Genomic DNA, 13115 nt, shown 5'->3' with positions numbered 1-13115 from the left:
GAGGAATACTAGGGTTTGTAAAACTGATAAAAATGTGAAATTTTCGTGACAAAAACATGTATATATAGGTGTAAACCTGAATAAAAAATAGCCCAATCCGAAACCCAAAAGGAGTCTGAAAATAGCCCGTCAGTCGACTGATGCCTGTCATCAGTCGACTGATGCCTGTCATCAGTCGACTGATAACCTCATCAGCCGACTGATTACAACGTCAGTTGACTGATCAGAGACTATTTCTAGCCTTGGATCTTTTGTACATGTTTGACACTTGTATACTCTCATATATACTGTTAATTGATCTCAAATCAATTGTTAATATAATCATTCATCCAAAAATGATAGAACTTATTTATCAATATAAATCATACTATTTTCGAAATTTACATGGTTTTACAAAAATGTTAACATGCTTTTAATTAAAACAATGAATTTTATGTTGATTTTACATTGATAAAACAATGTTAATTTTACATTGATAAAATAGGATGTAGATAATATGAATATTCCACTTGCTATTAAGAGATTAATTGATATAAATATGTGTTTCTACGTGAAAGTTACAGAGTTTAACAGAAGTAAGTACATTGAAGGTTATACGGTTATTAAAATCATTAATGATGATGTGGATGATGAAAAACTCAAAGGATTGTTACTACAAACTGACGACAAGGTAATACTTTATATTCAACTAGTATATGTAATGTATTGACTGCCCTAATAATAAATTTGTATTTATCAAAGGATGAGAAATCCCACGATATGTCATAGGTTGATAACCGCGATAGTCAATTCATCGAAGATACTCCTAATTTATCCGCACCTGAAAATACAATTGATAAGAAGTTTAAAAATAAGGCTTTTGAGAAATTTAATATTAGTTTCTTTATTTTAAAAACAAAATCATGTTTGTGTTATTCTAAGTGAAATATACTATTATCATAGGATGAATGTAAATGAAATGAATCAGGATGGTGTCATTGATAATCAATCTATTGAATTAAATCCAGATATATTTATAGCCACCTCGACCATTAATAGAAAGGGAAAAAGAAGATATTAGACATATCACCTATTGCTACACTTGATACGTCTACATTTAAAATAACACCTACAAGCATTGCCAAAATAAAAATGCAATCAGGTTGGATATTCTTTACGTTAACTCTTTTAATTTTATAATTTTATAATTTTATATAATTTTTAATATTTTACTCTTGAATTTAATTATTACACGTGTTACGCATTGCAGATGGGGAAATAACTAGCTCTTTCAAGTTTGAGGAAGAGGACGAAGACGGAGAAAAAATGATTGAAAGTTAGAGGAGCTTTATTTAAAATTTTACATATGACATCCTCAGAAAGGTTGATTGATAGAAAAATAATTTTTTTTGGATTGCATCCATTGCGGTTAATGTTTTTGAACAATATACTTTTTATATCTTTATTTTTTAACTTGCGTTAAGTTATTTTTTTATATCAAGTATATTCATTACATAAGTCAAATTTAGGTTAAATAATTTTAATTTTAACTATAGCATAATATATTAGTTCTATTACCGTGATTTCCAAGCATGGACAAAATTTGTTTACCTCAGACAGGAGGGGATTACCGTGCTTCGAAAGGTGAAGTGAGTTATTAGAATTTTTTAATTATTTACGGATATGAGTGATTGACATATGACAAAATCGAGGTGAACTTCGATGAGCCCGTGCTGAAATACTAGCGAGTTATTAATTTTGGAAAAATGTTAGGTTATTTCGATATTGGTCCCCCAAATCTTTGAGATTGCTCTCAATCCGCCCTAAATCTTTAATATTTCAATATTAGACCCTTAAATCTTCAAAATTGATCCTAGGTCCCCAAAATCTTATCAATATATTGACATAAGCCCCTCCAGATAAAATCTGGTTGAAATGGGGGAATATTCTATTTACTTTATTTTTTTTCTGTGATTTACCAATTATATCCCTCATACACAAACCCCCAAACCCTTTAACCATCTTAACCTATACCCGTTAAGGTCCCTAAATCCGTTTAATAAAAATCCTAATCCAAACCCAATTTCACTTCATCTTCTCCGACATCTTCTTCATCATCTTCCCCAATGACTCTTTTCAACTCTAATCCCAAGTTTACAGCAGATAGATTCCCATTGAGAAAGACATTAGAGAATACATTAGAGAAGGATGGAGTAAAAATGAGTTTGGGTTAGAATTTTATTTAACAGATTGGGAGAGCTTAGCGGGTATAAGTTGAAATAGTTAATAAAGTTTGAGCCTGTGTGTGAGGGGTATAATTGGCAACATGGCAATAGCCCTTTCTCCGAGGAGAAAAAAGAAAGGAAAAAAAAAGACTAAAATGTTAAAAGCAAGGATCCTACACAAATTATATTTCTTGGGCCAAGTCAGGCTCACAAAGGCCCAAGACAATCCACCACCAAGCAAGTGAAAAAAGCCCTTAAACCTCTTTAAAACCTCATCCTTCAAAACTCTTTTCCTCCCTCAAGATCAAAAACCCTTCGAACATCTAAATGAGTAGCAGCAGCAGCTGGCGATCGCTCCTGTTGCGGATCGGCGACAAGTGTCCCGAGTACGGCGGATCCGTCGACTTCAAAGAACACATCGTGACTCACTTCCCCGTTCTCAATTTCAGAAACCCTAGAAAGTTTCCCTTATTTCTTGAATTGCATCGCGAACCCTAATGTGACTTGTTTGCATCTCAGGATACGTGCTATAATGTGCTGTTGCGCGAGTGGGAGAATTCTAAAGATGACATCTTTGAGGTAAATTCGGACTGTATGGAATAATTTTCATTTGATTTCCATTTCATACATTATTGTATACAATACTTTAAAGTTTCTTCTTTTTGCTGCAAGTTGATAGCTTGGGAGATTTAGGTGTTTGTTCTTCTATAATTAAGGCAATTTGTGCATTATCAAGGTGTAGCTATATCGCAGATTTTTTTTATATTTATAAAAATGAAGTCCTTTTGTTTTCACTTGCATCTAACTAAAATATTATCATCTGTACTTGCAGTTTAATTCTAGCACCATTAACTTGCAAACTACTTAGCAAATAAAGAGCTGTGTGCACTATACATGAATTTTGCAAATTGTTGGTCATTCACTGTAGAGCTACTGAGGTTTTATATGTGGCAACGTTAGTGTTAGCTTCCAAGTTCTATATATTTTTCTTATTCTAGCTTTTAGTTCATGCATAATTTTCTTTTGCAAGTCAGTGTGTAGTGGAGGAGAATCTAGTTTATACAGTTAGATTTGTATAAGCACTAATTTATCAATTGCTTCCTGTTCTCTTGGAAGGTGAGAAGTACCTAGATATAGTTACTTATACAAATATGATGAAATGGTACATTATTAGGCGTTCGTTTTAACTTATAGTTGTGTTCTTCTGTGGGGTAATGCTACCTTGGAGATTACTACTAACTTTTTTTTATTCTGTGGTTGGCATTTTATGCTAAAGATGTGAGATTCTTGATTTTACCTGACTTATGTACTTTATTTTGAACAGCTTCTTCTTCAATGTGCAGAGCAGCTGCCCCACAAGGCTCCTTTCTACGGCGTATTGGTATGAAACGACATGTCTGGTTTTGTCTTCCATGTTTTGCAGTTCATGTAGCATAACTAGTTTCTGTCAACTACAAGCAAAGTATGGAGTTCTCTTACTGATCTTGTGTTCATAATACACACTGATGAATGACTGTTGTAGTTTTAATTCTATGGATTATGTCACTTGTGTNGTAATATTTAGTTTTGCATTCATTACGTCCCTCGATGTTTGTAACAATTAAGCACCGGCACATATATAGGATGTGGATTATGGACATGAGCTGTGCAGGGCATCAAGATACTATGCATCTTAAAAGTCCTAGAATGCAAATAAGTCATGAGCATAACAGTGGAAACTTATGTGTGTGTGTGATGATATAAATCCTAAAATATTCGAATATAACACGGAAAGGGAAACACCATAATTTTCTTTTAAAACTTTGTTTTTGGCAATGACCAATACCATAGTCTACACTTAATTTAATTTTATTTATGGCGCTCTGATGAAACTTGAATTTTTTCAGCTCCTAAATCTTTTCATGGAATAGCTTAATCCTTGTAATACCTTACATGCAAAAAGTTCTATATTGTCATGTGATATAAGCTAGGTTACATGGACACTTCATCTTGGCTCTAATATCCGTGTCCGTGTCGGACACTCCTTGGACACTTCTTGAGTACATACATATATTTATGCAGACATGTGTCCAATTTACAATACATGTTTTCGTTTAAAACACTTGTGGTACGCTTGTTGGACGTATATCTTACACTTCACATCGAATTTTTGCAACTTGTTGGACTCAGATCAGGAACATTTCAGCCCATGTCATGTTCATAAGTATGATTTTAAACGATGATTTGAATATTTAGTCCAAAAGTGAGCAGTTTTTCAATTTATAATCTACTCAATAAAAGAAACATAAATAAGTTTTATGGACTTTAGTTCTCATAATATGTAATAAAAATTTAATATCAATCTCATATATATTATTAATTTCAATAATTATATATATAGCTGTGTCCCCGTATCCTATATTTTACAAAATTGCCATGTCCTGTATCCACATCTGCGTCCGTGTCCGCACCCGCATCTATACCCGTGCAATATAGGATGTAAGCATTATTCAATTTTGTAATAAATGTAATCAAATATGGAAGCTAAAAGTCAACTCTTTGCGTCAAGGTATCAAACAAAAATCATAAATGCATCCAACAAAATTTGAGTTAGTGCTTAGAATTTATAAACTCTATCATTATTGGGGCAAGCAGTAAGTACCAAGGAGGGTCCAACAAATGTCAGTTATATTGGGACTAAATGCTAGCATGTAAACTACATTTAAGGTAACTTTATCATGGACTCGTTCGTGCAGAATATGTATTTCTGTAACAGATAGGAGTGTAAAAAGGATAAATTTTTGTACTGTTATATCTATTTTTAGCTCATTTCATGCTCACTCTCTGTCACATTTTCTAGAATTCCCTTATTTTGTTAAAATTTCACTTTGAACATCTTAGCTACAATTTAGGATTTTCTTCTCGTTTTGATCTTTGGCTTCTATCACTTCTTTGATATGAGTGGCATTCCTAGAATACATGTCTGGCCTTAGTTTACACTTGTATCTCTGTTAGAAGAGTTATTTTGCTTGCTCTTTGTTTGCACGTGCATAAGCCACACAGCCCTACTAGGCTGATTCTTCAATATGCTTCCTTGTATCATTGCCACTGTCAAATTCTTCTCGTCCATTGCTTCCTCAGCCATGATTGTATGATGCTAATGGTTGCAGGGATTGATCTCTTAAGTCTTATCATTGGGGAAAGGAAATGGATTCCTAACTAGAATTTTAGAAAGATATCACTAGCTGATTTATTCCATATTTTAATTTCTAATCTAACGTTAATAACTAAATTATCGTAATTGGCGGTTTACTTTCAGAACATTTGAAGAGCTCCATTATTTCTCAAGGAATTTTATTTATTGCACTATCCAATAGGAGTTGAGAACCCTAATAGATGCAGTCTAGCACAAGTTAAATTCATTGATAAATTGTCTTGATGACAAGTAATAGCATGAATTGGATGTTTATCTTTATGGTTTTGAATTCATGAATTGCTTGGATGCCTAAATTTCCAAGTAACCGTCAAAGACCTTAGTGTTGAAGCTCTAGATGGAGAAATTTTCTGCTATTTTTGAAACATACTGATACCATGATGGTTTAGGCGAGATGGATGAAAGGGAAATATGTGGCAATGAGGATAGGATGTCGATCACTCTAGGGATATAGAAACACCACCATAGAATAAATGATGGTAATTGGGGTTAGCCTACTACTATAGATATATAAATTCACCACCCTAGACTCTAGAGAATATGACATTCATCACTCCAAGGACCCCTTCTTAGAGATACCGAAGAACATTTACAATCAATGGAATTCACCAAAGTATTGTAGAACAATGGAAAACAAATAGAGTTTAACTCAAATCAAATGTCTGCCATTTTCATTAGACAAGTAGAATGAAATGACCCTTCAAGCATTAGGATTATAGAAAACTGAAAAGACTCAGCATAGAAAACATAAAAGGCAATTTTGACTATATAGAAACTGAGTATATCCTAGGAAGCATAAAATTCCAGATTGACAATCTCTTAGAATTCTGCATGCAGTCTGAAAATAACCCCTGAACTTCTAATGCTTCTGCATCACATACTTAGATTCTTTATTATCAGTTCCTAAAACACACATTGCAACGTAGTGTAACTTGTTAGACTTGTCATTTCCTGGTAGAACGCGAGATTCCCACTATATTCTATGAAACAATTCCAAAAACATTCCATATTTCATGTTAATAAATGCCCAAGCGTCATCACTGTGTTAATATTGCTTGATTTACATTGTTGGCCCATAATCCTTGTAAGTTAGGAATAATAACTTATTATTTTGAGTGTTGTTATCTCATGATGTATAATCCTAATGATCTAGAAGCAACTATACGTTGTAACTTAGGTTAACTTTGGTTATATTCAATACGAAATCTTATTTCTGGGATGCTATTGAGAAATAGCCCTTATGTTTTCTAGCTCTTAGCTTGATTCTTAGCTTAATTATGTTGCATCTGCCTTGGTTAATATTAATATAAATATGCGGTTGTTATGTGCAGGTTGGCTTAATTAATTTGGAAAATGAGAACTTTGCTAAACAAGTTGTAGATATTACCCACTCAAGGTTCCAGGTAAAACATTACTCTTGATTTTTTTATTTTGTTAATAACACCTTTCAGTCTAATGATCTCTTGACCCACCTTCCTTTTACAAGAGAACATTACTCTTGATTTTGTTTATTTTCTCAACAAGATCTTGTTTGTAACCTTCATTTTACATTATAGCTTTGAATGAATATAATTCAATAGATCAGCTTTTAAAGCATTCTTATTTTATGAGTTAGGCTTAGGGTTTAGAAAGTATTCTTAGTGTTTGTTAAGTATATGATACAACAAAGGGATTTTTCTGAAATCAAAGGAGTAAGTAGAAACAAAATATTTATTATATTTCCAATTCATTACCAAGCTTTCATTGAGCACCTTACTGGGTCAAACACAAGTGTTGCTGTGCTTAGCTTTGCTCAAATTTATTCAATGTTTAAATGAGCATCAGTTACCAATCAAGTCAATCCCGAGTTGTGCCTTGGACTTCCAAAGCCCAGCTATGGCTGGCTTTTAGTTTGAGCATTTTTCTTCAATACTGAAAGTCTGAAATGTTGGAAGTGAAGTATATGAGGTATCTAAATAATTCTTTAATCATAGAGGTCATCTACTCGTTTAGCATTTTCTCTTAGAAGTTTGTCTGAGACGGTCCTTTTTGTGGACCTGAGTAACTCAATCCGTAGAAAGCATCCATCCTGTGGGTGCCCTTTCTGACTAGGTTCCCAAAGTTACAATTTCATGCTAGTTAGCAAACGCAAGTTATAATGGATCAAACATGTACTTGATTTTGGTGTACTTGTTCTTGTTCATATTCTCACTTGGTCTTGTATTGAGTGGTGGAGGATTATGAGGCCCCACTCACTAAGACATGTATCTCAAACTGAATCTTGTTCCTGTTTGGTCATAAATAGCATGCCCAATATATCATGGTGCCTATCATGCATACCCCTAGGGCCAAGTCTCAAGTAAACATGCCACTCAGCATGTAAACCATATCAAAGAAGGTGGGATTCACCTGCTGTTTGCCTTTAGGCGTAAATAAAACAAGAACTAGAGCAGTTGGTCTCCCTTTTATATTGAATTAATGGATATGGAGGTCTAAAAGGCAGCATGAAAAGATAGCTGTTTAAACAATTAATAAGTTTCTTTCAAATCCATTAATGGGCTTTGATCACATGTTTCTGTTTGTTGCATTTTCAGGATGCATTATATTCTGGAAATTGTAATAGGATTCGCATACTGTTGCGGTTTCTAACAGTGCTGGTAAGTTTGTGCAAGAGAAGTAGTCATTGGTGTTTTTTCCTATTTGGTTATTTAACAGTTATTGCATGATTTATAAGTTTATAACCAACGGAGCTGTTATGCATCTCACGGTTAAAGCACATTATGTTTCTAAATTAATTTTAATGTGATATGAATTATGTTTCTAAATTAATCTTAATGTGATATGAAACTATGTTGCTCTGAGGTCTTTGGTGAAGAGGGGTGTCCTAGATTAGTATTTTTTCTATCGTACAAACTTCATGATTCTGGTGCAACTGTCATTAAATGATTTGTTTAACTTATACGCTGCTGGTGGGCTACCTATTATTTGCACTGATGCTCCTCCCCTTATTTATATCAATGTTGAAAATAACGAAAACGGGTTATGCTTGACCTCCTATTAAAGGTTAGGAAAAAAAGTAGAAAAACGTAACGCATAACGTATGTTATATTGTTTATTAATTATTTAGATATTTTATAAATACTAAAAATTCGTAATAACTTAATACTTAGAATCATCAAAATTTTCAAACATAACATCGCAATTATCAAATATAAAAATATAGTATCACGATTTCTTAACAAAACAAAAGCTAATCATATATGACTAACAACCATTCCAAAAAATATTATTAAATGATCAAATACGTTAACGTCATCAGGTTTAAGGCAATCAAAATAAGTCTAAAATAAACCAAACACTTTCAACTCTCGAGTTGTTAACTTTACAAAAATATTCTAATTCCTAATTAAGTTCACTACATCAACCAAACTAAATATGTTTATGTAACAACAATAAGAAAGTTTGCATATACAGAGATTGTGTGCAAACTTAATTTCACAAAATATCTGGTATTAGTTGAAAACTAAAACCTAATCAAAATCAAGTAATAACTGAAATTAATCTTACCAACACAATTAACCCATTAATTAATCTCTGTACTCTAATTCTATGACAGATCCTGAAAAATGAAATTAAAAGGTAAAGTAATGGAGCAACAAGTTTTATATGATTTAGGGTAAATAGGTAATATAAAAGATTGAAATTTGGAAGATAATTTCAGAATCACTATTTATTTAAAGGATATAAACTGAGATGTGTAATACACCATTGAAAAATGAAAAGTTCACTTTATCGGAGCCGCAGAAGCTGCTGATAGCAGGAGTTTCAGAGGAAGCAAGGAAGGGTTGGGTTGGAGGAGGCGAAGAGATCGCATATTCGTAGGAAGAGAATAGGGTGATCGGGACTAAAAGGAGTAGAGTTTAAACTATTTGGATGGTGGAGATGCATTCTCTTGTCCTAATCAAAGATGTAATTTAACCTAAAAAACTCATGTTAACTGTTTATATAATGCACATTTAACGCAATATAATGTGTTTTTCTGGGTTGAATAGTTTTAGCGTTAAATGTGTGTGTTACATAACAAGAGAGCACCGTTAAGTTGCAAAACGGGTTAGAACTGGTTATATAACGGTGTTTTTCAACACTGGTTTATTTGTATGCTCATATGTGCCGTGGTTTGCTAGTGTATACATATTTATCCCAATAAAGAAACTATGAAGCCTGTCTTGATATATAGTAATTAAGGTGCCTTTTTATATTTTATTTGTGTGGTTTTTTCTTTTTCAGTATCATCTCCCTAGTTTCATCTAAAAGAAACATGGTTATAATGTTTAAAGCTAATTATTTTGTGAGTCATTTTAAATAAGAGAACATGCTAACTTGCTAAGGGATAAAGAAAACCTGGTGGTAATGGAGATTTTTCTGACCATCAACATGACCAGAACACATGCTCACCATCATCATTTAGGCCATTCCACGGAAATGTAGCCGGAATGGAGCATATGCTCACCATCATCATTTAGGCCATTCCACGGAAATGTAGCCGGAATGGAGCATAGTACTTCATGAAATTTGATAAATTTGATGTCTTTCTGCCATCGTAGGGGCAATCTTATAGGTGCAATAAAATCCTGAACTAGTGAGCACGGAGACTTTGACCAGATGAGTGATATTATCATAAATCTTGGAAGGTTGGATTTAAAAGCCTGCACTACCAGTCGTGCAAGGGAAGCTAATGGAACAAAGAGCTCCCTTTCTAATTTCTTCTTGAATAAGAACATTTTTCCTAGAAGGAAAAAAGTTGATAACCTTGCTACAACTTTCAAGCACACGTGAACCAAGAAACCAACTTCAAGACATGCCTTGCCTTAACATATCAATTTTTGGATACATTTGGAAACATGATATAATATATATTCTTTTCTTATAGCTAGTTTAAAGTTTTATTCAATTAGATGATTCCTGATTTTGTACTCTTATAAATGAAAAAATTGTAAATTATTTCCATTTATTAAACTATGAAACACAAACATTAACAGGTCAGAGATACGATATGACACGTACCTTTTGACATGACAGCTTTGGAAGAAGAACAAAGACAACAGTGAACTGTCTTATGCATAACACACAAAACAATTATTCATTAAGAGTGTTTACGGTATGTTTTCTCCAAACATGAAAGAAAACAAAACAAAATCTTAATTGATTAACATATGTCTAATGCTAAATCAAATAAAGATATGAATGGCCAGTCTAATATCCAAGCTAATACAAGCCCACAAGAAAGAGTGCAAACAGATCAGATATAGTATAACACATACCATATCCATATTCATTAACTAATTACGAACGCGGATTCAAATACAGATAGGTTTTGGCAAGGAAAACTCATAGTCCATATTCGCCAAAATTGAATATGGATACAGTCTACAGACCAATGTATGCATACAAAATGGTTATCACGGACACAGATAAGATACTGAAAATATATAGGTCATGTGATACAAATACAATCATACAATGTATCTTCAAATAAAATAAATTTCTCAAATGAGAGTCCATTAATATGTTCTACATATCTGAGAAGCTAAGATTATATCTTTGGGTCATCGAAATTGACCTTAAATCCATTAGTCTAAGGATCAACAACTCTTTATGTTTATTTTTAAGCCACATATGACTTGGACATTATTTAAACTCTACGATTAAAATTTTAACAGCTTCAACACATGTTTATCAGATTCTTTTAAAAATAATCTGTATCCAGCTTGTCCAATACTGAAGATTCTGTTTTTCTGAGAATGCATGAAATAGAGACATGCATACTTTAAGCTAATATACCTGTATCTTGGTGTAAAGGGGGGGCTGGGTCTCTTTTATCCCAAATCAGCTCTATTGTCATATATATAAGACGATTTTAAAGGCAACATGATGTACAGGATCACCCATGGGCACACATGATTTTCTGAAATATATGCTAGATGAGGTATTAAACCTATTTATACTGTTCTCGGATAAAATACTACTAAGAGTGTGATGCTTTACGATGTAGTATTTTGGAACAGTCCTTGTTGGACTGAACTTGTCAATGATTCTAAGAACACAGTGCTAATGGGTTGTGTGATCTATCAGCTTGGCAGTAGATGAAGTTAATGCATCGTACCTCATGGTGATCTATACTCACATCAATTAGAGTCCAATGGTGGGTTAAAAGACCGAACATGTTCAGGCACTTGTTTTCCACTCATGGTTTCTATATATAACCATCCTTATTTGAAATTTATTCTTGTGAAGTTATTTGGCAATCCACCAGTCTATTTTGTTCTTTTAAGAGACATTCACTTTATTAATTTTATGGGGCAATGTTGTTAAGTGTTAAGCTATTATTTTAATAATATTAGCAAATCTTCTGTGTTGCATATTAAGTTTATTTGGTTTAAGATGATTTTTTTTTGTGGACGCTCAACGTTGTTAGTCGTAGGGGGCTCTTTTGAATATTAGAGCGCATTGATCAATTCTTTCTTTATGCTAGATGTGCAGCAATGTTGTCCAACCAGATTCTTTAGTTGGGATCTTCGAAATTCTGTTATCTTCTGCTGCCACTACAATAGATGATGATAACGGGAATCCTTCTTGGCAGTCACGTGCTGACTTCTATGTCACTTGTATCCTATCCTCTCTTCCATGGGGAGTTGCAGAGCTGATTGAGGTGAGGTAGTTGTTGATTAATATATCAGTTAATTTAGTTGGCTCTTCGGGTGAGTGTTCTGGACTTTGATGCTTGCATTCAAGTGCATGCTAAAAATAGTTTCCAACTGATTGAACTTCTGCTGGTTGGAAGGAATACACTGTCACGTATGTAAGTTATTTCTTTTGTTAAGCATCAGAAAGTTACACATACTATTGTCGGCATTGTGATACTCCTGATAGTTTATTTTTCAGGTGCATGATACCATATGATTTATTAGCCTACAAAATATTTTCCTCTCTACTAGCATTTATTGCACATGCAAAGGCACGTGCAATAGTACATTAAAACATAATTTTCTATTTTCTATATAAATAATGACCTAAAGTTTTTGTTAAATTCGGTAGCTTAAAGTTTAAATTTATCCAAAATTACCGTAATATTCTTATAACTTTGAGACTAAAGAATGGAATTATTGGAGCATGAAAATTTCTAAGTTTACACATTTGCATACTTCGTTTCAAATTTATAACAATAATAATGATGAAGTATAATTAAATTCAATTTATACAATTTTTTCATTTTTAAGATGTGATGTATTTAGTAAATTCATTTCTTATAACATGTTATTTATTGCAATTTTTATATATGTGTTAGAGAGAGGGAGAGGAAGAGGGGGAGGGAGGGGAGAGGGAGTGGAGATGTGATGGACTACTTTTAATCAAATTACTAATTTGCCTCTGTCTTTTGTGGGATGAAGGACAATTTCCACCCACTTTTATTTTTTGTCATGCCCTCACTATGTTTATTATATAGTAGTATTGATGTAACTGCTTGCCATCAATCCTTTAGGAGCTAATTTAGGAGGAAAGCTGCTGCAATCTTAGAACAAGACATAATTTTTTCCATGATAATCCTATGGCCATCCAGTACTGGTCAAAGAGATGATCCCCTCCAGCCTGCTTGATGTTCAAAATTTATAATTCAGAGTTTTTGAAGGGTGGGAAAATCTTTGTTCATGTTTTGATGAATTTTCCTGTTTTTCATCATT

At 33.1% G+C, this 13115-nt stretch overlaps 1 protein-coding gene across 1 annotated transcript in view; it reads left to right on the top strand.

Annotated features, from left to right (window-relative positions):
- Positions 2464-13115, top strand: part of LOC109848472 (nuclear cap-binding protein subunit 1-like) — a 48999-nt gene continuing 38347 nt past the window's right edge. The window contains exons 1-6 of the mRNA XM_020417983.1: positions 2464-2624; positions 2724-2783; positions 3529-3585; positions 6729-6800; positions 7971-8033; positions 11909-12085. Coding sequence (XP_020273572.1) covers positions 2532-2624; positions 2724-2783; positions 3529-3585; positions 6729-6800; positions 7971-8033; positions 11909-12085 — 522 coding nt within the window. The 5' untranslated portion in view covers positions 2464-2531. The remainder of the gene's footprint in view (positions 2625-2723; positions 2784-3528; positions 3586-6728; positions 6801-7970; positions 8034-11908; positions 12086-13115) is intronic.

This window comes from Asparagus officinalis, chromosome 7, assembly GCF_001876935.1.
Source record: "Asparagus officinalis chromosome 7, Aspof.V1, whole genome shotgun sequence".
In the NCBI taxonomy this organism is placed as follows: domain Eukaryota; kingdom Viridiplantae; phylum Streptophyta; class Magnoliopsida; order Asparagales; family Asparagaceae; genus Asparagus; species Asparagus officinalis.
This window is presented reverse-complemented; position numbering and strand designations above follow the sequence as displayed.